At 37.9% G+C, this 22,928-nt stretch overlaps 1 protein-coding gene across 2 annotated transcripts in view; it reads left to right on the top strand.

Annotated features, from left to right (window-relative positions):
- Positions 1–20,890, top strand: part of NEDD4 (NEDD4 E3 ubiquitin protein ligase) — a 116,297-nt gene extending 95,407 nt beyond the window's left edge. For both annotated transcript variants that reach the window (XM_081093161.1, XM_081093162.1), the window contains 16 exons: positions 1,574–1,777; positions 2,951–3,031; positions 3,259–3,313; positions 3,405–3,463; positions 4,533–4,598; positions 8,163–8,392; positions 9,281–9,402; positions 9,523–9,593; positions 11,707–11,802; positions 12,131–12,204; positions 12,500–12,560; positions 14,851–14,910; positions 14,993–15,100; positions 15,721–15,817; positions 19,114–19,186; positions 19,718–20,890. In XM_081093161.1, the coding sequence (XP_080949287.1) occupies positions 1,574–1,777; positions 2,951–3,031; positions 3,259–3,313; positions 3,405–3,463; positions 4,533–4,598; positions 8,163–8,392; positions 9,281–9,402; positions 9,523–9,593; positions 11,707–11,802; positions 12,131–12,204; positions 12,500–12,560; positions 14,851–14,910; positions 14,993–15,100; positions 15,721–15,817; positions 19,114–19,186; positions 19,718–19,820 (1,560 nt within the window). In that variant the 3' untranslated portion in view covers positions 19,821–20,890. The remainder of the gene's footprint in view (positions 1–1,573; positions 1,778–2,950; positions 3,032–3,258; positions 3,314–3,404; positions 3,464–4,532; positions 4,599–8,162; positions 8,393–9,280; positions 9,403–9,522; positions 9,594–11,706; positions 11,803–12,130; positions 12,205–12,499; positions 12,561–14,850; positions 14,911–14,992; positions 15,101–15,720; positions 15,818–19,113; positions 19,187–19,717) is intronic.
- Positions 20,891–22,928: the final 2,038 nt, after the last annotated feature.

Raw genomic sequence — 22,928 nt, forward strand, 5'->3', positions numbered from 1 at the left:
GCTTATTTCACTTAGCATAATGCTCTCCAGTTCCATCCATGCTGTGGTAAATGGTAAGAGTTCCTTTTTCTTCTTCCTCTTCTTAAAGAATACCTTTCAGCATTTCATATAATGCTGGTTTGGTGGTGATGAACTCCTTTAGCTTTTTCTTACCTGTGAAGCTCTTTATCTGGCCTTCAATTCTGAATGATAGCTTTGCTGGATAAAGTAACCTTGGTTGTAGGTTCTTGCTATTCATCACTTTGAATATTTCTTGCCACTCTCTTCTGGCCTGCATGGTTTCTGTTGAGAAATCAGCTGACAGTCGTATGGGTACTCCCTTAACTTGTTTTGTTTTCTTACATAAATGAAGCCATCATATTTCTATGGAAGCCATCATATTTCTATTACATCACTTTGTGGTATATATTGGATGCTGCTGGCATGTTCTAGTTATTTTCTGACATTGGTGCTAAGTGTCTACTATTTCCTGTGGGTCTCTGATGTGCATGAATGATCACTTGTCATTACGTAAAACAAGTCCAGTTGGGAATAAGAGGACAAAGTAAATGATCTAGTCCATTGGGTAATTTTGTAATTTGAATGGTTAAGACCTTTATTTAGCTAAAAGATAATCTTAGTAATTTGTATCTATTAAAGAAATTTGTGTTGATGACACATTGTCCTTGACAACAGTGAGTGCTTTTGTAAGTGTTTAGGGAAATATTTATGTTATCTTAATATCATTTCTCTTATTGAGAATAACATAACAGATACCTTTTTCTTTACACCCAGTATTTACCACCATTAACAAATTACTATATTCATTTCTAGACTTTTTATTTTTTAAAATAAAATTTTACAGATAAGAGAACATTTCTTTTAGCCAAACACTTGGTCCCACTCCCCAGAGAGAACCACCTTTTTTAATTTGTTGTGTATTCTACCCCTTTTTTATATATACTTACAAACAGAGTTAAACAATACAAAATATTGTTTATGTCCATATGTTTCAAATTTTGCAAAGATGTGTTGTATAATTCTGAATCTTTTTTTTTCTCTCAACATTGTTTTAAAACCCCATCCTTTTTTTTTTTTTTAATAGCGATCCAGTGTATTTCTTTTAACTACTGCCTAATATTTCATCAGATGACTATATTCTAATATAGTCTAATATATTCTAATTAGCCATTTCTGTAGTGGCTATTTGCCATTCAGTTTTGTCTATCCAGCATTGGAACCCACCTCTCTATATATAGAATTCCCCACCCCTGAGTCTTTGGGTGAGCAGAGACATCCTCCGGCAGTGGCACTGTGGCTTCCCTTGCAGCTAGGGCACAGCTTCCTTACTCACGTGCAGCAGCAACAACTTTGTCAACCAGCATCTTACAGCTCAAGAATTAGCTGAGAAATGATAAATTATTTTTAAAAAGCAACAACAAAGTTTAACAGAACACTTTATTTTAGAAATGAGCCTCCAGTGTTTAGGCTTATTTATACGTGTATATTCTGCTTGCAGGTTGTTACCTTTTTAACCACAGCTATTTGTGTAAACTCTATAAAACATTTTACCGTGATTTAATTAATGTGCTAGGCCACAGTGGAGACCAGTCAGCTGCCAGCGAGCCAGAGTTTTTCTGCAAGCCCTCAACCACAGGTCCCCACAAGTGATTCGGCACAGCAGGTGACTCAGCCGGCTGAAATGGAGCAAGGGTTCCTTCCCAAAGGCTGGGAAGTCCGGCATGCACCAAACGGGAGGCCTTTCTTTATTGACCACAACACCAAAACCACCACCTGGGTAACTTCAGTACTCTCCAGTTTAAATTTATAACAATAGTAATCGCTTATATATAGTTCCTTGTAATCTTTTTAAGTGTACATTAATATAACCTTCATTTTCTAGTATTCATTTAAAGATATGTTGAAATCATAATAGTATTATGTCTATTCAAGATATGTTTATGACCACTTTTAGTATTTGGGGGTATTGTCCTGTAGATACATTTACTTCCTATATCCAATTTTAAACTCACTAGTCATAAATACATGGGAAGATACTTAGTAATATCTTCGTAGCTCCAAAGTACTTTTGAATCCATACCTCATTTAATATTTAAAAAATAACAACTTGTAAGGCTATGTAGAATAAGTATTTTTATCTTAAGACAAGGGCTTAAAGTTATTTAGCCATTGGTTCACCACTAATAGAAAAATTACTGAAAATTAGCAGCAAAATAAATAGGTTTGATTAATTATTTTAAAGACCAGTGTACCTAAAAAACCTAAAATAATTTAATAAATTATTTAATAAAATATTAAAATAATAATTCAAATAAATTGAAGTTGTCTTTTTCAACAATTTGGTTGACTTTAATAACCTATTTGAGCTTGCCACCCTACCTTTCGAAAATATTAATAAATCAACATGTTAACAGGTCCAAAAAAGCATGTTCAGGGCTTCAGAAACAACAAGTAGTCCAGTTCACTGTCCCACTCTTTCACCCAATTTTGTTTAGAGAAGAGTCGTATGTAGCCCTAAGGAATGGGACAAAATACTCTAAACGGTTTCTGTGAGAGATGATGAGTTAACACAGATCCTACTCTGAAATCTGAGAACTGAATACTGTAGCCTGAAAATGATACTAGATCTTACATGGAGAAACTATTATTTCTCAGATTAAGCAAATGAAATAAAAGAATGGTTTAAGCCTGGATGGCGTCAGCTTATCAGGAGGTCACGGTTTCAATTCCCGGTCGGGGACCATGTGTGGGTGGAGGCAGCTGATCAATGATTCTCTTCTCATCATTGATGTTTCTATCTCTCCCTCTCCCTTCCTCTCTGAAATCAATAAAAACGTATTTTTTAAAAGAGAATAATTTAAATATTTATTGGTATTAGAAAACATAGTATCAGATTGACTTTCATGATTTTAAAATTATACTGTTTTCTTCATTTATTCTTCCAAAAAAGGAAGATCCAAGACTGAAAATTCCAGCTCATCTGAGAGGAAAGACATCACTAGATTCTTCCAATGACCTTGGACCTTTACCTGTAAGTTTATAGAGCTGCTCCCAATCTACTTGGCTGCATTAAACATTTTGTATTTGGGACTACAGTAGTAGTTCTTTAACAGCTGTAAGTAATATAATTAAAGTGTTGATGCCTTCTACTAAGGATGAAATATGCAAATTAAATTAATCATATAACCAGTGGTATTTTTCTACCCATACATCTAAAACCCTTTTTGTAAAATAATTGAAATACATTCTTCATTATAGCCAGGATGGGAAGAAAGAACCCACACAGATGGAAGAATCTTCTACATAAATCACAGTATGTGCAGTGTGGTTTTTCATTACATTATTTCATAATGTTGAATTTTGTGCATAAGAATGAAGAATATCTTTTTTCTCTCTCTCTTCAGATATAAAAAGAACACAATGGGAAGATCCTCGGTTGCAGAATGTAGCAATAACTGGACCAGTAAGTCTCTTCGTATCAGTATGTCCTGCTGGGATTGTCCTCCCACCTATCTCTTTAAGGATGAATGGTCAAGTGCGTAACCCTACAGGCATTGGGAGGAAAGCATATTTGCCTTTCTCTCCTCTGTCACCACTCCGACTCCAGGTCTCAGATATTTCAAAAAAGCATATAAGATTATATCCTTCTCATGCACAATAGCTTTGGGAGAATAGTAAGCCAGACAGTCAAAATGTTAAGGCAGTGGGCCGCTGTGCTCAGGCTCATACTTGCCACTGTCTGAAAAAGAATGTCAGGCCACAGCAGAGCAGAGAGGAGTCTAGAGTGTACAGGTGAGGAAGTAGACAGTGCCCTATCCATTCTGGGGCTGCATCTTGAACTTTTTGGTAGAAATTATTATAGATATAAGAGATATAGATATATAGATATAGATATAGATATAGATATATGACACACTCATATTTAAATATTGCCATGTAAGATTTTTATACTACTCTTGAGTCAGGTCAATAATAGGAAAATTATTATCCTCTTTTATATAGTAAATTTTCCAGTTTTTAGTTATTCAGATTTTAATTGTTTTTAATTCACAAAAATAAGTAAAATTAAAGATACAGTTCTTCTAGATTATTCTTTAGTCTCCATGTTTGGTCTTTTAAAATAATGGATAAAAAAGGCAACTCCACAACGTTCAAGGAAAAAGTACATTTTTCAAATTGTTCCCTTAATGGAGAAATCACTTTGAAAGTCTCTTTAGAAATGGAAATTTTCATTTCTAATATTTCTCTTCTTGGAAGAAATTTCCTGTTTCTGGCATGTTGCATTTCAAGAATACTGAATGATGAAAATTACAGCCATAGGAATTGCTGAATATAATTTTATCTTAAACAGAGAAATTTAAAAAGTTTTAAGTTTTGTATTTGTTTTTCTTTAAATTAAACTTTCCTTTCCAAATATTCTCTTTTAATGCCTTTAACTTATGTTCATAAAATACCCAGAGGGGAACTTTTAAAATTGTTCCAAAATAAAACAACCTAAACCTTCTTTATTTTTCCAAAAATTTCAACTCAAGGCAGTGCCCTACTCCAGGGATTACAAAAGAAAGTATGAGTTCTTCCGAAGAAAGTTGAAGAAGCAGGTTAGTGATACTTACAATGAGTTTTTAAGAATGAATGTTATGTACACTGAAGGTAATGGGAAATGCCTTTTTAAATGGATGAAGGAGATACAAAAAAAAAAAAAAGGAAAAGAAAATAGTAAGAGAATTTGTTCTATATTTGTAACAACTTTAAATAGTTTCCTATAGGGAAAGGATGCTTATTTTTTGATATACCTTTAGAGACCACAATTTATTTTATGTCTTTATTTTTCAAGATATCCTGTAATCTAGAAAAGTAATATTAAAAGTTTGCTTTTAAAGAACTCTAATGTAGTTTCCTGGTGGGGTTTGTGGGGCTTGGGCTTGGTAGAATCTGAGCAAGAATAGCTCCGGAGATTATCTCTCTGGTCTTTGACTGTGTCGGACTCTCTGGATTCCTTTCCTGCTTTGACCATTGTTTTCCAGTGATCGTCATTCATTCTCTACAGTTTCAGTTATAACAAACAGTATAATTTGAAAGTGCGGCTGTGGTTGGAACAGTGCTCTCGTTGCTTGTCTCCTTGTACTTATCACATCTGTTCACTGCACTTCTTTCCATCATTAAAAATTTAATATGTTTGGAATTAAACTCATTATCTACCCATCTATTTCATTTCTGTTTGGTAATGACCATATTTTTAATACCTTTTGAATTTGCTCACCTTTTCCCCTTCCCCTGCAGTTTAGGAATACTACCAGTAGGTGGCTATATTGGGTTACATTTTCTTGCATTGTAAGCCAGACGCCTGCTTTTACACATTCAAGAAAGATCCAGCATTTAACAAAAATTAAATATAATAAGTGTTTAGTGCAACTATTGTATGCCTAAATAAAATCCTAATATATCAGCAAGTTTTAAAACTCATCTTCAATAAAAATGATTAAAATTGCTTTAGAAATTTGTTTTCTACTTCTTAAAATTCTTTGGGATTTTGAGTTTTTGTTGGTTTATTTGCCTGGTAAATATTTTCAGTCTTAATGAAAAATTGCTGGTGAAATAGGAGGACTAACTTCTCCTTTTGTCACACTGAACACTTATAAACATGTTACAATATCTAATTGTTTATGTCTTCCAGGCAGCAGGAAATATGGAACAAGGCCTTTATAAACAGGTCACAGAACACAGAACTTATAATGAAAGCAGTAATACTTATTGAGCTCTCACTATATACTGGGCAGTCTTCTTAGCAAGTTAAATGTATTATTCATATAATCTCTACAATAAGGAAGGGACTTTTTGAAATGAATAAAAGTACTTTTAATATTGCATGAGATAATTAAATCATAATGGGGTTTGAAAATCCATGCAACTAAATAACAATGGGTATAGAATTAAGTGAAAACACATTCATGGATATTTATAGCCTTCTACTCTGCCTAAGAAAGGGTAACAGTAATGGGTTCAACATCAAATTTATAAATTAGAATTAAAAAGCAGAATATACTTAAATCATTTAAAGTTTAAAAAAAGCAACAATAAATGAAAGAAGTGATTTTTAAAATTGTGAAATTAAATCTGTTTTAAATTACTTTGTGAGGAATAATAGACATCTCCTAAAGAAAAAAACACACAAAACACAAACAACTCTTATAAGTGTAAGAGGACTGAAATGACATTTACATCACAATTAACATATAAGAGAAAATTAAAAACTACTATAAACTTTTAGATTTGAAGACTTATTTGAAATAATCAATTTAGACAAATTCCTAGAAAAACATCACTTTCTAAAATTGGCCCAGGATATCAGTTAAATTTGAATATTTCTGGGAAAAGGTTTTTTTAATAGAATTTTTTATATTTCAATTAAAATTGCCGTACAATATTATATTTGTTTTAGATGTATACCCCAGTAATTAGACATTATGTAATTTACTAAGTGATTATCCTAATAAATGTTGTACTTATCTGACACCATACATAGTTATTAGAATATTATTGACTATATTCTCTATGCTTTACTTTATATCCTCATGACTATTCTGTAACTACCAATTTATACTCCTTAATCCCTTTGCCTTTTCTACCCATCCCCCCAACGTCCCTCCCATCTGGTCCCTCCCATTCTCTGTTCTGAGTCTGTTTCTATTCTGCTTGTTCATCTATTTTGTTTTTAGATTCAGTTGTTGATAGGTATGTATTTATTGCCATTTTATTGTTCATATTTTCTCCTCTTCCTCCTCCTCCTCCTCCTCCTCCTCCTCCTCCTCCTCCTCCTCCTCCTCCTCCTCCTTCTAAAAGACCCTTTAACATTTCATGTAGTACTGGTTTGGTGGTGATGAACTCCTTTAAATGTTTCTGGTCTGGGAAGCTCTTTATATGCCAGGGGTGGGACTGTTATCACATTTTACAGGTGAGGAAACTGAGGCACCGAGAGATTAGATAATGTGATCAAGTTCCATGGTTGTTAGTGGCAAAGCTGCAGAGTCCATGTTCTCAACCATCATGACATATATTGGTGATTAAGAGAGAAAATCTGTGAGGAAATTATCCACATTGCAACAAAGGTATATTAAGAGTTAAAAGCATGAGTGAACGGTAAGAAACAAGGTGTCATTCCCGAAGTATGGCACAGGAGGCGAAGAATCTGACTCCCTCCACCCCCCTCCGTTTAACAAAAGATCGCCAGCATGATTTAAATAATGAAATCCCTATCTGGACACATCACTCCAAAAGAGCAGACACCAAGACAGAGGTGAAAAATTAAAAACCAGCGCTACAAAGCCTTGAGCTACCTTTAAGCTTGACCTCTGCCTTATCCTTAACAATGTAGCACATTCTTTAAGAGCTGAGACCCAAGAGCTACGCCTTTCTTAACTTCTGTCTTCAGTTTCTTCATCCATAAGATGGAGATATAATAGTAGCTTCTTCATAGTGCTGTTATGGGGCGTAATCGCATTAACCCATTAAAATGTGGGGAGCAGTGCCTCTCACAGCCTGTAAATATTAATACCTATTAAAGAGTGAATGAGACAGACTCCAAGGAGGAATGGGGGGAGCAGGGAAAATCCCTGACCTGACAGGCAGGCAACAAGTAGCAGGCAGCAGCTACATTGTAGGTCACAGGTGGGTCTTCATGGAAACTTAATATGCAAAGGACTATTCCTGAAACATCTTCGCCTGAGCGTTACTGCCACCATCGGTAGCTGCTTCTTCAGATATAAAAATCAGAAGTCTGTGTTATTACGTGATTAGAGAAAACGCATGAATGCTATCATACCAGCGGTTCTCAACCTGTGGGTCGCGAACAATGAAAATGCATCCTGCCTATCGGATATTTACATTACGATTCATAACAGTAGCAAAATCACAGTTATGAAGTAGCAACAAAAATAATTTTATGGTTGGGGGTCACCACAGCATGAGGAACTGTATTAAAGGGTCGTGGCATCAGGAAGGTTGAGAACCACTGCCCTAGAGGAAACATCCCTAGGCATGCTTTCCCTGAAAAGGGGTCTTGGCACAAGGTAGAATACAATGAATTGTAGAAGCTTCCTGAGAGAGAAATTTGCCATTGTGTTGAATTGATTTAAACCAGAAGCCTCTCTTCTCTGGGCTTTCAGAATGACATTCCAAACAAGTTAGAAATGAAACTTCGCCGAGCAACTGTCCTCGAGGACTCTTACAGGAGGATTATGGGTGTCAAGAGAGCGGACTTCCTCAAGGCTCGACTCTGGATTGAGTTTGACGGCGAAAAAGGATTAGATTACGGAGGAGTCGCCAGAGAGTGGTTCTTCCTGATCTCGAAGGAAATGTTTAACCCTTATTACGGGTTGTTTGAATATTCTGCTACGTAAGCACCTTTACAGTGACCGTATACAGACAAAGACATCACTGTCCTAAAAGTGCCAGAGTTGTATGGTGCAAGGAACCTGTGTGGTTCACTGTGCCACACAGAAGGAAGAGGAGCACTAATGTTGTTTCAAAAATAACCTTTTAAATTGTGGCAAAATACACTTAACATAAAATTTACCATTTTAACCATTTTAAAGTGAGTGTACAGTTCATGGCATTAAGTACTCTCACATCGTTGTGCAAGCATCAGCACCATCCATCTCTAGGACTTTGCCATCATCCCAAACTGAAGCTCCATACCCATTCAACGCTAACCCTCCCAGGCCCTGGCAGCCTCCACTTTACGTTCTGCCTCTGCGAATGTGTCACCTGTAGGCACCGCATATATGTGGAATCATACAGCATTGGCTCTTTGTGACTGACTTAATTCATTAGCATGATGTCCTCAAAGTTCATCTGTATTGTAGAATGTGTCAGAATGTCCTTCCTTTTGAAGGCTAAATAATATCCCATTATGCTATATAGAGGCCCAGTGAACGAAATTTGTGCATGGGAAAGGTCGCTAGCAGCTGCTGGCTGCCAGCCAGGGCCTTCCTTCATTCCGCACCACCCCCTGCTGGTCCCGGAGGGGACACTTTGCATATTAGGCTTTTATATATATAGATACCACATTTTGTTTCTCCATTTATCTTTCAATGAACATTTGGGTTATTGCTCCCTTTTGACAGAAATTACTGTTTTGAAAACCATTAAATCCAGAGGTTTAATATGGTTCTAAAAGAGGTAAACAACTCTAAAAAGAGAGTGATAATTTATAATTATTGGTCATATTTAAATTTTTATGTGAAATACAGAGAGGAGCATTTAAATGTGGTTGTCTTTGCAGGGATAATTATACCCTGCAGATAAATCCAAATTCTGGATTGTGTAATGAAGATCACCTCTCCTACTTCAAGTTTATTGGCCGGGTAGCTGGAATGGCAGTTTATCATGGCAAACTGTTGGATGGTTAGTATTCAGCTTAAAACTTTCTTATGTGTAATTATAATTATTATAATGTAATTATAATGTGATGATCTGATTTCTTTCACTTGGTAATCATTTTAAAAATATTTGCTTTCTTGCAAGGTTTTTTCATCCGCCCATTTTACAAGATGATGCTACACAAACCAATAACACTTCATGATATGGAATCAGTGGTATGTCATTTTCACTTACAATATATAGAGAGAATAATTTAACAGGCAACTGAATATTTTAAAGAGTTAGCTTTTAAAGATGAAGAAATTAATAGATTATAATGTTCTAAAATTTAAATGAACATTTCTCCCAACATTTTATTATGAAAAACTTCTAACATATAATAAGATAAAAAGATTTTACAGTGGACATGTGTATAGACACTACCCAGATTCCACTACTGGATTTTTATCTATACTTATCACATACCTATTCACCCCTCTATCCATCAATCCATTTTGTTTTTCTGATACATTTCAAAGAAAGTTGCAGATATCAGTAAAGTTCTCCTTAAATACTTCAATATGCTGAACAACATTTTAATGTATTTCTAGCATCAACATTTGAATTGTGATCATTTATCATGAATGGCATATGTTTTCAAAATATCAGTTCAAAGCAAGACCTTGAGATTAGGCCACTACAAAGAAACAGAAACGTAAGGATTAAATCCCTCACTATGGCCCGTGCTGAATAGCCTCGAACACTGTGTGCACATGGGTTCCAAGACCTCTTCCTCGGCACCACGTTCACTTTCTGTCCCCTTTCTGTGACACAATATCAGTGTGAACAGTATAATTCTTTACAAATCATGAGGTTGTACAGTTACTTGAGTTGGTTAATTGAGGTTCTGTATTTGAGGTTATTCTTTAGCTTGGGCCAGGTATAAAAAACAGCCCCCTCACTGCTACTTAAACAGTACACACACAGTCTCACAGGCCACGTGAGAAAGGTGCTATGTGCCCCTGGGTAGCCATGGAAGTTACGATTCATCTGAAGGCTGCTTTATTGACCTTTAACTGGGTAATAAAATTTTTACCTCCACTGCTTCCACACAGAGATAAAGTTCTAAACTTTTAAGCAGGCCCCACTCTATTGATGTATATATTTTTTACTCTCACACGTACTAGTTATCCATCTCTAGCTATATAAATAAGAGGGTAATTTGCTAAGTGTCCGTCCGGGTAATGACATCACGTAGCACCACCTGGCTTCCTCTCCCTAGCGATTATACCAGTGGTGGGCAAACTTTTTTACTCGAGGGCCACAATGGGTTCTTAAACTGGACTGGAGGGCCGGAGCAAAAGCATGGATGGAGTGTTTGTGTGAACTAATATAAATTCAAAGTAAACATCATTACATAAAAGGGTACGGTCTTTTTTTTTTTTTTAGTTTTATTCATTTCAAACGGGCCGGATCCGGCCCGCGGGCCATAGTTTGCCCACGGCTGGACTAGACTCTGTGCAGTTTCTTCAGCCCAGGAACACGGCTTGCTTTATAGCCAGGTGGAAACGTTTTACACTTTAACCAAATTTCTATGAAGCGTTTTCCCATGCCTCATCTCATTTGATCCTCACAGAAGTTCTGGGGTAGGTAGATAGGAAACTTGATGGAATCCTATTTTCTTTCCATTTGCTGGAAAATGGAGATTTAGAAAGCTTAGAAACTTGACCCGACTGAAAAGAAAGAAATGGTGGACCTTGAAAATGACTTCAGGTTTTCTCACTGCACAGAATATAGTCAAACACTGTTGCAGTTAAATATTTTACCCTTTGTTCTCCCTGTGTGATCTACAATAATAATCTGCTTCATGTTGATATTTGCTGCAATGCTGCTGACAATTACCTGAAAGAGAAGTTGGGGTGCTTCACTTGGCTGGAAAAAGCTTAGCTAAACCAGAAAGCAGGTCTAATTAAGCAAGTTTATTCTATATCTATAAAAGGCTAAGTTGACTCGCACATGCACGATACATATAAAGCTCTCACTGGCGCCAATTGCATGCGTTTTGATCTGTCATTGTCAGTTGTGAATATGGTTGACACTTCTATTATAGAGAAAGGGTGAATAGTGATATTAAAATATTTCTTATAATTAATTTCTTTTCAATGTGCATGAATTCATGCACCGGGCCACTAGTCTATAATACATGTGAATGTATGGAAAAGGTGTCCAATGACTTTTTCACCTTTGGTCCCATTATTCCTTCAGACTCTCAGTATACTTCCTTTGCAGGTGCAAGTGTCTTCTTTTTATATGTATACAGATGTTAAATATGTAATTTTCCCCATCTAGGATAGTGAATATTACAATTCACTAAGATGGATTCTTGAAAATGATCCAACAGAACTGGACCTCAGGTTTGTCATAGATGAAGAACTTTTTGGACAGGTTTGTAAACTTTGATGAATTAAAATGGTACATGAATGAATGATACAAATGTTATAACAAGTTTAGACATTAAATAATGTATATACTCAAAACATTTCTGTGTTCTACTTTTAAATTTATTTTCCAGTAACAAAAGCTGTCTCTCAGCAAGAATTTCTGCTTTCTTTGACATTTGACTCATTCCGTATTTGTTTTAGTAAAACTAATATTTTAAGTTTTCTTAGTTTTGAATGGATTTAATTTAAAACACCAGGTTTCTGGTATAACTATAATATGTATATATTTTTTTCACTAAACTAACATATGAAGGTGTCATGCTTTATTTTAGACACATCAGCATGAGTTGAAAGTTGGTGGATCAGAAATAGTTGTCACCAATAAGAACAAAAAGGAATATATTTAGTAAGTATTTTGTTAGTAAGTGCTTTGCCATACTTAGTAAATACTTTGCTGGAAATAATTTTGTACTTCTTTCCAGAAGACTCTTTGTCGTTCTCTCTCTTTCCCAGTAGGCTGCTAGAGTCACAATGTCGCTTTCTCTCTCTTTAACAATGCCATATCGCCCACTCAGATTCAGGGTTTGCCTTGGGCTTAGCTAGTCTTTATTTTTTGTTTGTTTGTTTCTACAAAGCGTAAATATACCATGAATTTTTTTCTTGATTTGTGTGAAAAAGACAGACTTTTTTGTTTCTTTTAGCCTTGTAATACAGTGGCGATTTGTGAATCGAATCCAGAAGCAAATGGCTGCTTTTAAAGAGGTACGCATCTTCTTTTGTTTGCTCTTCTGTAATTGCAAAGTATAATCCATAAACTGTAAATATTGGGGCTTCTCATATCCAAGAAAAATTAGCATGTGACTTCCCAATTTAATTAGATTTTTATATTAACAAAATACTCAGTCATTCAAGAGGTCCATGCAATAAACCTTGACAGTCCCCCCTCCCATTGCCCTTACCGTCCCCAGTCCCATACCTTTCACCTTCAGTGAGCTTAGTGAACAAAGGAAGGAGAGTGCTGTAAGAATAGTGGGATATGCCATTTGTTTCTTTTCCTGTATGGGATCACTATACCTGTTGGTTTGTGACTTGCTTTCAGATCAGATATTTATTGGAGATCTTACCATGTCAAGAGATATAGCTGTCATTTTTCATGGCTGCATTTTATTCATAATATTAATTCTTAAGTTATTTAAACTTCCCCCAACTGGTAGGCATTTGGGCTATTATCAGGGCATTCATTTCTTAAGCTAACTTAAAATTTCCTGTTAAATATTTTTTATATACTTTTTCATTTATTCAATATTGAGCACTGGTGCTTCATCAGGCAAAAAGACATAAGCCGTACTATCAGGGAACAGAGAATCTAAAACTTGAAATGGACAGACGCAAGCCTGAAGTGCTAGGGAAGCCCGGAAGAGAGGGAGAGACCAGAGTGGGGGGAGTGGAGGCAGGGCAGGGAAGGACTAGAGGGATTGGACAGACACAGAAAGGAGGGAAATGCAGTTCTGAGAGAGCAGCAATTGAGACCGACTACACACACATTAGACAGAAGACAAGCAATTCCAATCCTGGAAAAGAGGATGCAAAAGGTAAAACTAAACCTGGAGAGCTGGCCAAAAGCCAGATTGTGAAGGGCCTGTTAGTTTTCTCTGAAGTCCAGTGAGAGGAAGGGAAGTGGTGTTAAGATGCAATGTACACTTTAGTCAGACCATTCTGGAAATGATATGCAGTGAATTAGAGGAGGAGAGGCCTGGCTGGGAAAGAGCTATAGAATCCGGGTGAAGAATGGTTTAGGAACCAAGAAAGTGGTGCTATGGGTGCATCTGAATGGTCTTCAGGAGGGGAGATCCACAGCATAGGGTGACTAAAGGATGGATAGTTGGGGTGGCAGTATGGATTTGGGAATCGTCTGTGAATGTGTAGTGGAGCTGTGGACCAGATCAGATGGAAAATTCAAAAGAACAGGAAGGTGGAAGAGGCTGGCCACATGTGGAAACCTGGGAACACCAACTTTTAAAGGATGGACAGTGAGAAAGGGAGACTTCAAAGGAATTCGCAAAGGCAGACAGGACATAAGAACAAAACCATCAACAGCGAAGTTTCAAGAACAAAGATGTTTTCAGTAATGTACTGCAGAGAAGTCAAATAAGACATGGAATTAGACAGTGCTCACTAGATGTAGCCGCAAAGTTGCTTTGACTTTTTCCCAGGACAGCTTCGGGGAAGCAGTGGCATAGAGGTCAGATTGCAATGGGTTGAGGGAAAGACACGAGGTGAGCAAGTAGATCTGATAACATGTAACACTCTCAAGAACCTGGCTGTGAAGAGAAGAAAGGGGTGTTTGCTCTGTGGTTTTATGTTTAACGTAGATATGGCTAGATGCACTTAAATGCATGAAGAGTAAGCTGGTAAGAGAAGGCGGTTTAGTGCGGTGACCTTGAGGAAGCAGGCGAAGCACAGAGAGGGAGTGGTACCTCCCTCCACCGCAGTGGGAAGGGGGCCGTGGTGGATGTTGGTGCTGGTTGTACACGGGGAGGTGGAAGGTTGAGTGAGTTCCATCCTGCATAATTGCCTCTATGGCTCTCTCAAATAGAAATTATCTCCTGTGAAGAAGGGGTGACATTGAGGAGGGGGGCTTGAGGAGTACAGGGAAGCTTTAAAATTGCCACTTCGAGGAATCTCTGAGAGAACGGACTAGGGACACATAGCTTCTTGCCAATATTGAAATCCCGGTTGAGTTGAGAATTGGGTTATTGTTAGGACACTCATTTCTTAAGCTAACTTAAAATCTTCTGTTAAATATTTATCACATAATTTTTCATTTATTCAATATTGAACACTGACGATGTGTCTTGTGCTGTGTCAGGCAAAAAAGCATAGCTGTTAGGAAGCAGAGTATCTAAAACATGAAATAGACAGACACGAGCACGAATGTGTAATGGTAGGAACTGTGTGGATGTGGGGTTGCTCCAGAAGCACCCAGGAGCTGAAGTAGAGGGTTGCCCATTGATCCTGCTTACCAGGTTTTTAAATCCATTCTTTCTTCTAGGGATTTTTTGAACTAATACCACAGGATCTCATCAAAATTTTCGATGAAAATGAGCTCGAGGTAAGAAACATTTTTACGTTAAAATGAAACTTTGGTGCTCGTTATTTTTCTCATCGACAGTTTGACATTTCTGATTATGTAGCTTCTTATGTGTGGGTTGGGAGATGTCGATGTGAACGACTGGAGAGAACACACCAAGTACAAAAATGGCTACAGCGTCAATCATCAAGTCATCCAGTGGTTTTGGAAGGTAATCGAGAGCTTCTGTTTCCATAAATTACTTTCGATAGATTCGATCATATATTTATCTATACTAGCTACTTTCTCATACATAAGACAGAATATAGGCCAGCAAAAGATATCTTTGATTTCGTACTATATACCTCTACCTTCTGGGTATGGTCCCAACCTCCATCCACATTAGTAGGTACTAGTAAGTAAGTAAAATGTTCAGAATCTAGCAAATGGCAGTGACAGCTAAAATAGGCACTTGGTTTCTTACTGAAGAAGGGACTCTTCCAGAGAACCTGTGACAAACAGCAGTGTATTGTCTAGGACTCCTACGTGGCTCCTTTTAATGTGATTTCCAGTCGTTTGGAGAAATGTGTATACCATTCAATAAGTAAACCACGACTCACATCTGAGAAGAAATTTTTGTCACTTTATTAGGCTTACTCTCCTATAAGCCTTGGAAATAAGGTTTTCAAGCTTGGTAAACGACCCATAAACACAAGTTTAACTAAAAGGAACATGCAGATTTACTAAGTGGTCAGTACTGCTCTAACTAAATTCGGACAGTATACTTTTCAGGATAGTTTTGGTGCCTTTTCCCCCAATGATAGTCCTAAATGCTCTTTTTATGTTATTCAGGCTGTTTTAATGATGGATTCAGAAAAAAGAATAAGATTACTTCAGTTCGTCACTGGCACGTCTCGAGTGCCTATGAATGGATTTGCCGAACTATATGGTAAGCGTTTTCCATCCGCATTTAAAAATGGGGCAGTGCCAGTTGTCTTTGTCATGGCTGATTAGTCTCCAAGCCTCTGTCATTCATACAGACGTTTAGCTTAATAAACAGGATTTTGAAATGATTTAATTAGATACACTCAAGTAGGCCAAAATATATGTACACCTTCTAATGAAATAGCAAAGGAGAAAACTGGGACATGAAATGACTTGAGTTACTTTCTCTCCTTGAATTTTAAATTTCTCCTTTCAATACAGAAAGAGCGTTGCCTGTAGTGTGAGTTTAGGGCAAGTTCCACAGAGTGTTAGTAAGTGTGCACCAAACAGCAAAGAGTGTCAGAAGAATACCTACGGGGAAATACGGGACTAAACAAAGTTAAACTGGTTCCTTTGGGTCTTCTTCAGAGCTTACTGTGGGAAAAAAAAGCAGATTTTCCAAAGTTACTTGGTCATGGAATCCTTGGGGCAGAGGGGGCGGGGCAGGATTTGGAGGGTGGAGAGTCTCGTTCGGCTACTATTTCTCAGCCCTGTGGGATATGGACACTGGGGATAAGAATGCACCTATCTCTTGCTATTCAGAGTAACTATTCATTAAGGTTTCTATAAAGTGAAATTCTGTGCTTTTTTTTTTTTTAAATCCTCACCCGAGGATATTTTTCCATTGATTTTTAGAGGGAGTGGAAGGGGGGGAGGGAAGAGAGAGAGAGAGAAATATCGGTGTCTCACATTGATCGGTTGCCTCCCACAAGCACCCCGGCCAGGGCAGAGGCTAGAGCCTGCAACCAAGGTACATGCTCTTGACTGGAATCAAACCCAAGACCCTTTAGTCCACAGGCCAGTGCTCTATCCACTGAGCAAAACTGGCCAGGGCTAACGTGAAATTCTATATAGCCTATCAAACTATTTTCTGGTCTAACCTCATAGCTCTAAAGGTGTGTTTTGTTATAAAAAAAAAAAAAAGGAGAAGGAGAAAGAAGAAAAAAGAAGTACTGTTTCTGATATAGAGCACAGCAATTTGTCTCATATCTTAACATATTGTTTATTGGAATTACATTTATTTGCTTTTAAAGATACCAAGGCTAGCCAGGTGGCTCAGTTGATTAGAATGTTGTCGCAATACACCAAGGTTGTGGGTTTGATCCCCAGTCAGGGCACATGCAAGAGTCAACCAACGTGATAGGTGGACAAGAAATCAGTGTTTCTCTCTCTGTCTGTCTCTCTCTTTCACTAAATAAATAAAGAAAGCAAGAAGAACAAGTCATTCAGAGAAAGTATTGCCAAGAGTGGAGCCCCACTCAGAGCAACAAAGATTAGACTTGTTCAGGGAAGGGGAAGTCGGGGACTGCTGCTTAGGTGGTTGCTAGGCTGACTTTCCGGGCATATAGGAAGCTCCTGCGACCTGATGGGATTGCTAACCCACTCTGTCTCCTCCTTGGAAAACCTGATATTGTTAAACTGCATTTATATTTGCTGGCAAAACCTTTCAAGCTGCTGCCACTTTTTTAGAACAAGCATATCAAACTCACAGCCCACATGCCTCATTTATTTGGCCTGTGTTGGCCTTTGAGTTTGCCATGCTTGATCTAGAACAGTGATGGCGAACCTATGACACGCGTGTCAGAGGTGACACGCGAACTCATTTTTTTGGTTGATTTTTCTTTGTTAAATGGCATTTAAATATATAAAATAAATGTCAAAAATATAAGTCTTTGTTTTACTATGGTTGCAAATATCAAAAAATTTCTATATGTGACACGGCACCAGAGTTGAGTTAGGGTTTTTCAGACTGCTGACACGCCGAGCTCAAAAGGTTCGCCATCACTGGCCTAGAATAACCATCCACAGTGAGAAGAAGGAGAGGGAGCTTTGCCGCCAGTCAGTGTGCTCATTCCCTGCCTAATTGGATTTCTTGGCATTTGTCTTCCTGGTGTTTTCACCTGTCTCCCTTTCCTGCCGCTCCTGCTCTGCTGTAGCCATTCCCTAGAGGAAATCATGGCAAACACCCTTTTCATCTCTGCCTCCACTTCCCTCTTCTCTGCATCCAGGCCTACAGGCATCCACTGATTTCACAAACTTTGGAACTGGGGGAAAATATCCCACACACAGAGCCAAGATGTATTAGAATATAAATTCAAGTTATTTTGTATTTACAGAGGACGATGTTGCTACAAAATATTAATATTACTATGTGATATTATCTAGCCAATGAAAAGTATGTTGAGTGTATATAGATTAACTTAGAAGGAGTCTTCCCAATGGATTGTTCAGGTGAGAGAATCAAGAGGCTGGGAAATAGATAAGACTTCATATTCTGGAAAACAAGTGATGACAAAAGCACTGATGTGTTAACTGTGAACGTAATTGTGATGTGTGAAAAGCATGTGATGTGCTTTTTGAGAAAACAGGATGGAGAAAAGTATGGAAGGTTACATGTTGGGTTGTCAGCATTGAATCCCTGGGTGGTTGGAGGATGTTCAGGATTAGAGGAGGAAGAAGCTAAGTGAAAACACCAAAGGAAAAAGAGTTTCTAGAAATATCCATAATAGAAGGAAAATGTAGCATGTGTAACATAATCACATTCTATTTATATGCACATGCACAAAAGATTCATGATGGGATGTTTACTCAGATTTATTAGTGGAATTTGAGGTGATTTTTACATATTTTTCTTGATTTAATTTTTGTAGTAAATTTTATAATCAGAAAAATTAAAGCTGTTTCCAGTGGGACACCTAAAAAAAAAGAAAATGCTCGTTTTCTCTGTGTCCCTGTGAAGGAGGCGGTCTACAGAAATGCAGGGTGCCCTGGCCGGTGTGGCTCCGTTGGTTGGGCGTCGTCCTGTGCACTGAAAGGTGCCTCTTTGATTCCTGGTCAGGGCACCTGTCGGGTTGCAGGCTCCATCCCTGATAGGGGGTGTGCAGGGGGTAGCCGATGGATGTTTCACTCTTACATCAGTGTTTCCCCTCCTTCTCCCTTCCTCTCTCTCTCTCAGAATCAATTTAAAAATCTTTTTTAAAAGGAGAAAAAAAAGAAAAGAAATGCGGGACTAGGAAACAGCAAAAGCACCTTGGGACATCTCACCCCAGGGGCAGGGTGATTCAGTGGAAAAGGAATCCTCATTCCATGGCTGGGCAATAACACCTTCAAGCATAGGACAGCCTTCATTTCTTTTGAGTTTTAGAAAACTAGATGAGTTCCCTGTGTGTTTAAGTTCTACAATAGAAAACGTGAGTTGTGAAAAGCCTAAGGTTTCCTGTAAAGAGTAAATGAAACCAAAGCAAGTCTTCTTCCTTATAGGCTCAAATGGACCACAGTCTTTTACAGTTGAACAGTGGGGTACCCCTGAAAAGCTGCCAAGAGCCCATACGTGGTAAGCAGATTCTTACACTCTGAGAGAACAAGTTCTCAGAGAGCAAAGTTCTTTTGGTACAGCAGGCCCCTCTGTGCTATGGAGGAGGAGGAGTGGGGGCAGGGAAGGGAGGCGGAGGAAGGGGAAGAGGAGGAGGGGGAGGGGGAGGGGCAGGGAAGAGAGGAGGAGGGGGAAGGAAGAGGAGGAGGAGTGGGAAGAGGAGACAGTTACACCAACCCAAGGTAGGTTGGAGTTCGAAGTCCAGGTAGCTGCACATTGGAGATGCAACGTCAACTGTTGACCCTGTGTTGCCTCCATCGCATGAATGATGGGTCATGCCAAGAGGGTAGACCATTGCCTTTCGGAGGTTAAAGTGACAGAAGAACCCAGACATTTGGTGGTGGGGGCGGGGGAGAGGACTTTACCAAGAAGTCCTGGGCAGAGTCCCTGCCTAGAGCGCAGTCCTGTATCTTCATTCCCCCACAGTGATGACACGTCTTTTATACTCGCTTTGTCAGTGTCTGCCATAACCAGTTCCTCTCTGTTTTTCAGCTTTAATCGACTGGACTTGCCACCCTATGAATCATTTGAAGAATTATGGGATAAACTTCAGGTGGCAATTGAGAACACTCAGGGTTTTGATGGAGTTGATTAGATTACAAGTAACAATCTAGGGTGTTTTACTGCCACGTTTTTATAAGCAACATCTTGATTTAAAATTTTCCGGGGAACTACTAAAACTTAGCCATTGATTCTTCCCAGATATTGGAGAAAATCACATAAATGCTTTAGGAGAAATAGTGTGACGACTTTACCAGTATTTCATCCCCTTTAAAAGAATGTGTTGCATTTACACAGTTGTTTCATTCTATCTTTAGAGTTCACACTCCAGGACCTAAGTCCTTTGTGCCTGAAATAGTGAATGTGTCCTTAACATTTACCTCTTTTCCAGTATTCGCCAGGCAGTCCTTTCTTAAACTACTGAAATGATAACTGTGAAATATTTGTGACAAGTGTCATGTGTGAAGAGTTTGAAGCTTTTTGAGAAGGAAAACCCAAATTTGGAAAAGGAGACTTAAATATTGAGTAAACTGCACTATATTTAGTGCTGCCTACAGTTATTTATTGCTCTGTAGACCTATCTAACGCACCTTACTGCCCAGATTTTTGGAACAACCTTGGAAAGTGTGTTACTATATTTTTAGTCAACTGACTCACTGGCAATAACAACAACCAAAATTGTTTACTTCTTCATTTTAAAAGTATTTGGTTTTTGTTCATATGTGGTTTCGCTCAACAAAGTGGTGTATAAGACGTGAAGCAAATTCAGATTTGCAGAGGGTGGAAAGTATTAACGCCGTCCTCTTGCCTCCATATCCTTATGGTTCATCCGAGTAGTCATCACTCTCATGTTGTAGTTTAGTTCAAAGAATTCCTTCTTCCCACAGTAAGCTAAAGCTCCACAAAGCAGTATTTCTAAGTATGTCTCGAAGAGCTAAGTTCAATGTATAGTACTTGCCTTTACTAGACATTCTTTACACTTGCACAATTATGTAGTAACTCTATGTTTACAGGGTTTATTATGTTTACACATGAAGCTAATTCCTGTAGTTGCCTTTTTATATTTTTAGTATGTCACTTTAGTCATAAAACCAAATAATTTGTTAAAAAGTAACCAAAGAATAGCTATAATGCATAATTTGTATTAAATTTATTACCACATTTCTTATGCTTTTTAAAAACCATACTGTTTACTTTGAAAGTGATGATGTTTTACTATAACTCCCAAACTCTTTAGCAAAATGTTACAGATAGAATCCTAGTTGAATCAAATTCAAGTACCTGAAAACCACCTCCATCCAACAAACGTGTATGAAATGTCTGCTGTGCACATAGTACTGTGTGAGGCCCTGGGTGAGAGTCGTCAGCTCCCAAGAAATCTAGCTCAGCCCTCATCCACAAGGAACTTACAGCGTGTGAAAGCATTTTTAAACCATCAGTGTAGGGGTGAGCAGAACAAGGCAAAAGGTGCCTGCCAAGTAGTACGCCAAGACTGTGTTTCTATTGGAATGATTCTATAGAAAACGCTCTTGTGAAAAGTTAAACCTGTTTCTCAATATGGTATCTTGGTGATTTAGGAATCATTGTAAATATCATATAAGTGTTATGAATCCTCTTAAATACATATATGTACATATCCTCTGAGATTTGTAAGAGGTGCTTCTGGCTATTGGTTTAAGTTGGTTGGTATAATAAGGTGGTTACCTGCTGGCCCCTGGTAGAGATCTCGCACGTGACAGTAGCAAAACCACTTTCCAAACAGCTCAGCTTCGGGGAAGGAACTCACAGATCACCGCACTCAGTGTTTCATCTCTACTTGGGCTAACCAGCGTTCAGGCAAGATTGGCAGGCAGGTGTAGTCCGTAATTTTATCACTCACCTGCTGTTTAAACTGAAGCAACTTATTCAACCTCTCTGGGCTCCCTGTTTCGTCACCTGTCAAATGGGAATCATCATGCCCACCCTCAGCGCCACGTCAGATGGCTGTTTCGGAGAGGTGTCTTGTAAAGTATTCTACAAGCAGAAGATGCTTTGTGTCGGCCGTCAGATTTTGTCAAATCAGGCGTGGACACTAACTATACTCCCAAAGAAGGATCTCTTTATTTAAAATTAAACGGACTGCTAATAGACAAGGAAGTAGGAACATCTCTGATACCGAATACATACACACATACATGCATACATATGTTTAACGATGCATGGGTCTTACCATCAGAATCCGTTGTCTCCACGTCAGCAACGTAATTAACATGGGCCAGTAAATTTTGGAATGTTCTCATTATGTAGAACTGAATGTGAAAACTAGTTTTGTTCAAACAGAATTTTACCACCTGCGTGCTTAAATGTCACTTCTGTAAAACACCATAGCCGATATCAGAGCTTGAGAAAATATAAAGCTCGCTGTTCATCTGATGTTCATTTGGATGATCCTGTAATAAGACCAGGGTGTTAATAAGACCAGACTTACCCCATCAGCCCCCAGCCACAGGCCGTCGTCCCCCTGTCTCCCAGCGGTGGGCTGACAGTCTGGGAGGAACCTGTATCCGGCAGCACAGACAGAACAGCATCTCTCATGCATCCTATGGCTGGAGAGTAGGTAGGGTCATTTTCTTAAAGCATATTTTTCTAGAAATGATAAGCACACCATTTTAGCCTATATTTTCTTTGTAATCAAATTTTAACATCGACATAAAATTGTATTACAAATGCATTTCCTCCTAACTGAAATTTAAATGCTATTTGTTGTCATTCTTTATTTATAATACTAAAATTATTCCATATAATTATTAAGTTAAACACAATTTGTCTGATTCTAAGCCATTTGACCTTGTTTTTAAAAATCCAGTATGGTAAATCTATATATATATATCAAGATTAGTGTATCAACATTTATTGAATACTTTAAAGTATAAAATCATTTTTTAAAGATCTTGATGCCTCAAATAAAGTTCTATTCTCATTAAAAAACAAAAAACAAAACAAAACAAAACTGTGATTCCTTTTAAATAGAAATGCCTCCAAGCCAGTGTTCTGGGTGACGTCTCCTGGCCTAGTTCTTTGCAGCAACACAGATGGGATTCTCGAGACAATTCTGCGTTTATATCTGATGAACTAACATCATTACATATTATACACTATTAACCATAGGTAGTCTCCACTTTTCAAGCAGGTCATGTTCCCAAAGTCTGATTGTTAGTGAGAT

This window comes from Myotis nattereri, assembly GCF_964212035.1.
Source record: "Myotis nattereri genome assembly, chromosome: 1".
Classification (NCBI taxonomy): domain Eukaryota; kingdom Metazoa; phylum Chordata; class Mammalia; order Chiroptera; family Vespertilionidae; genus Myotis; species Myotis nattereri.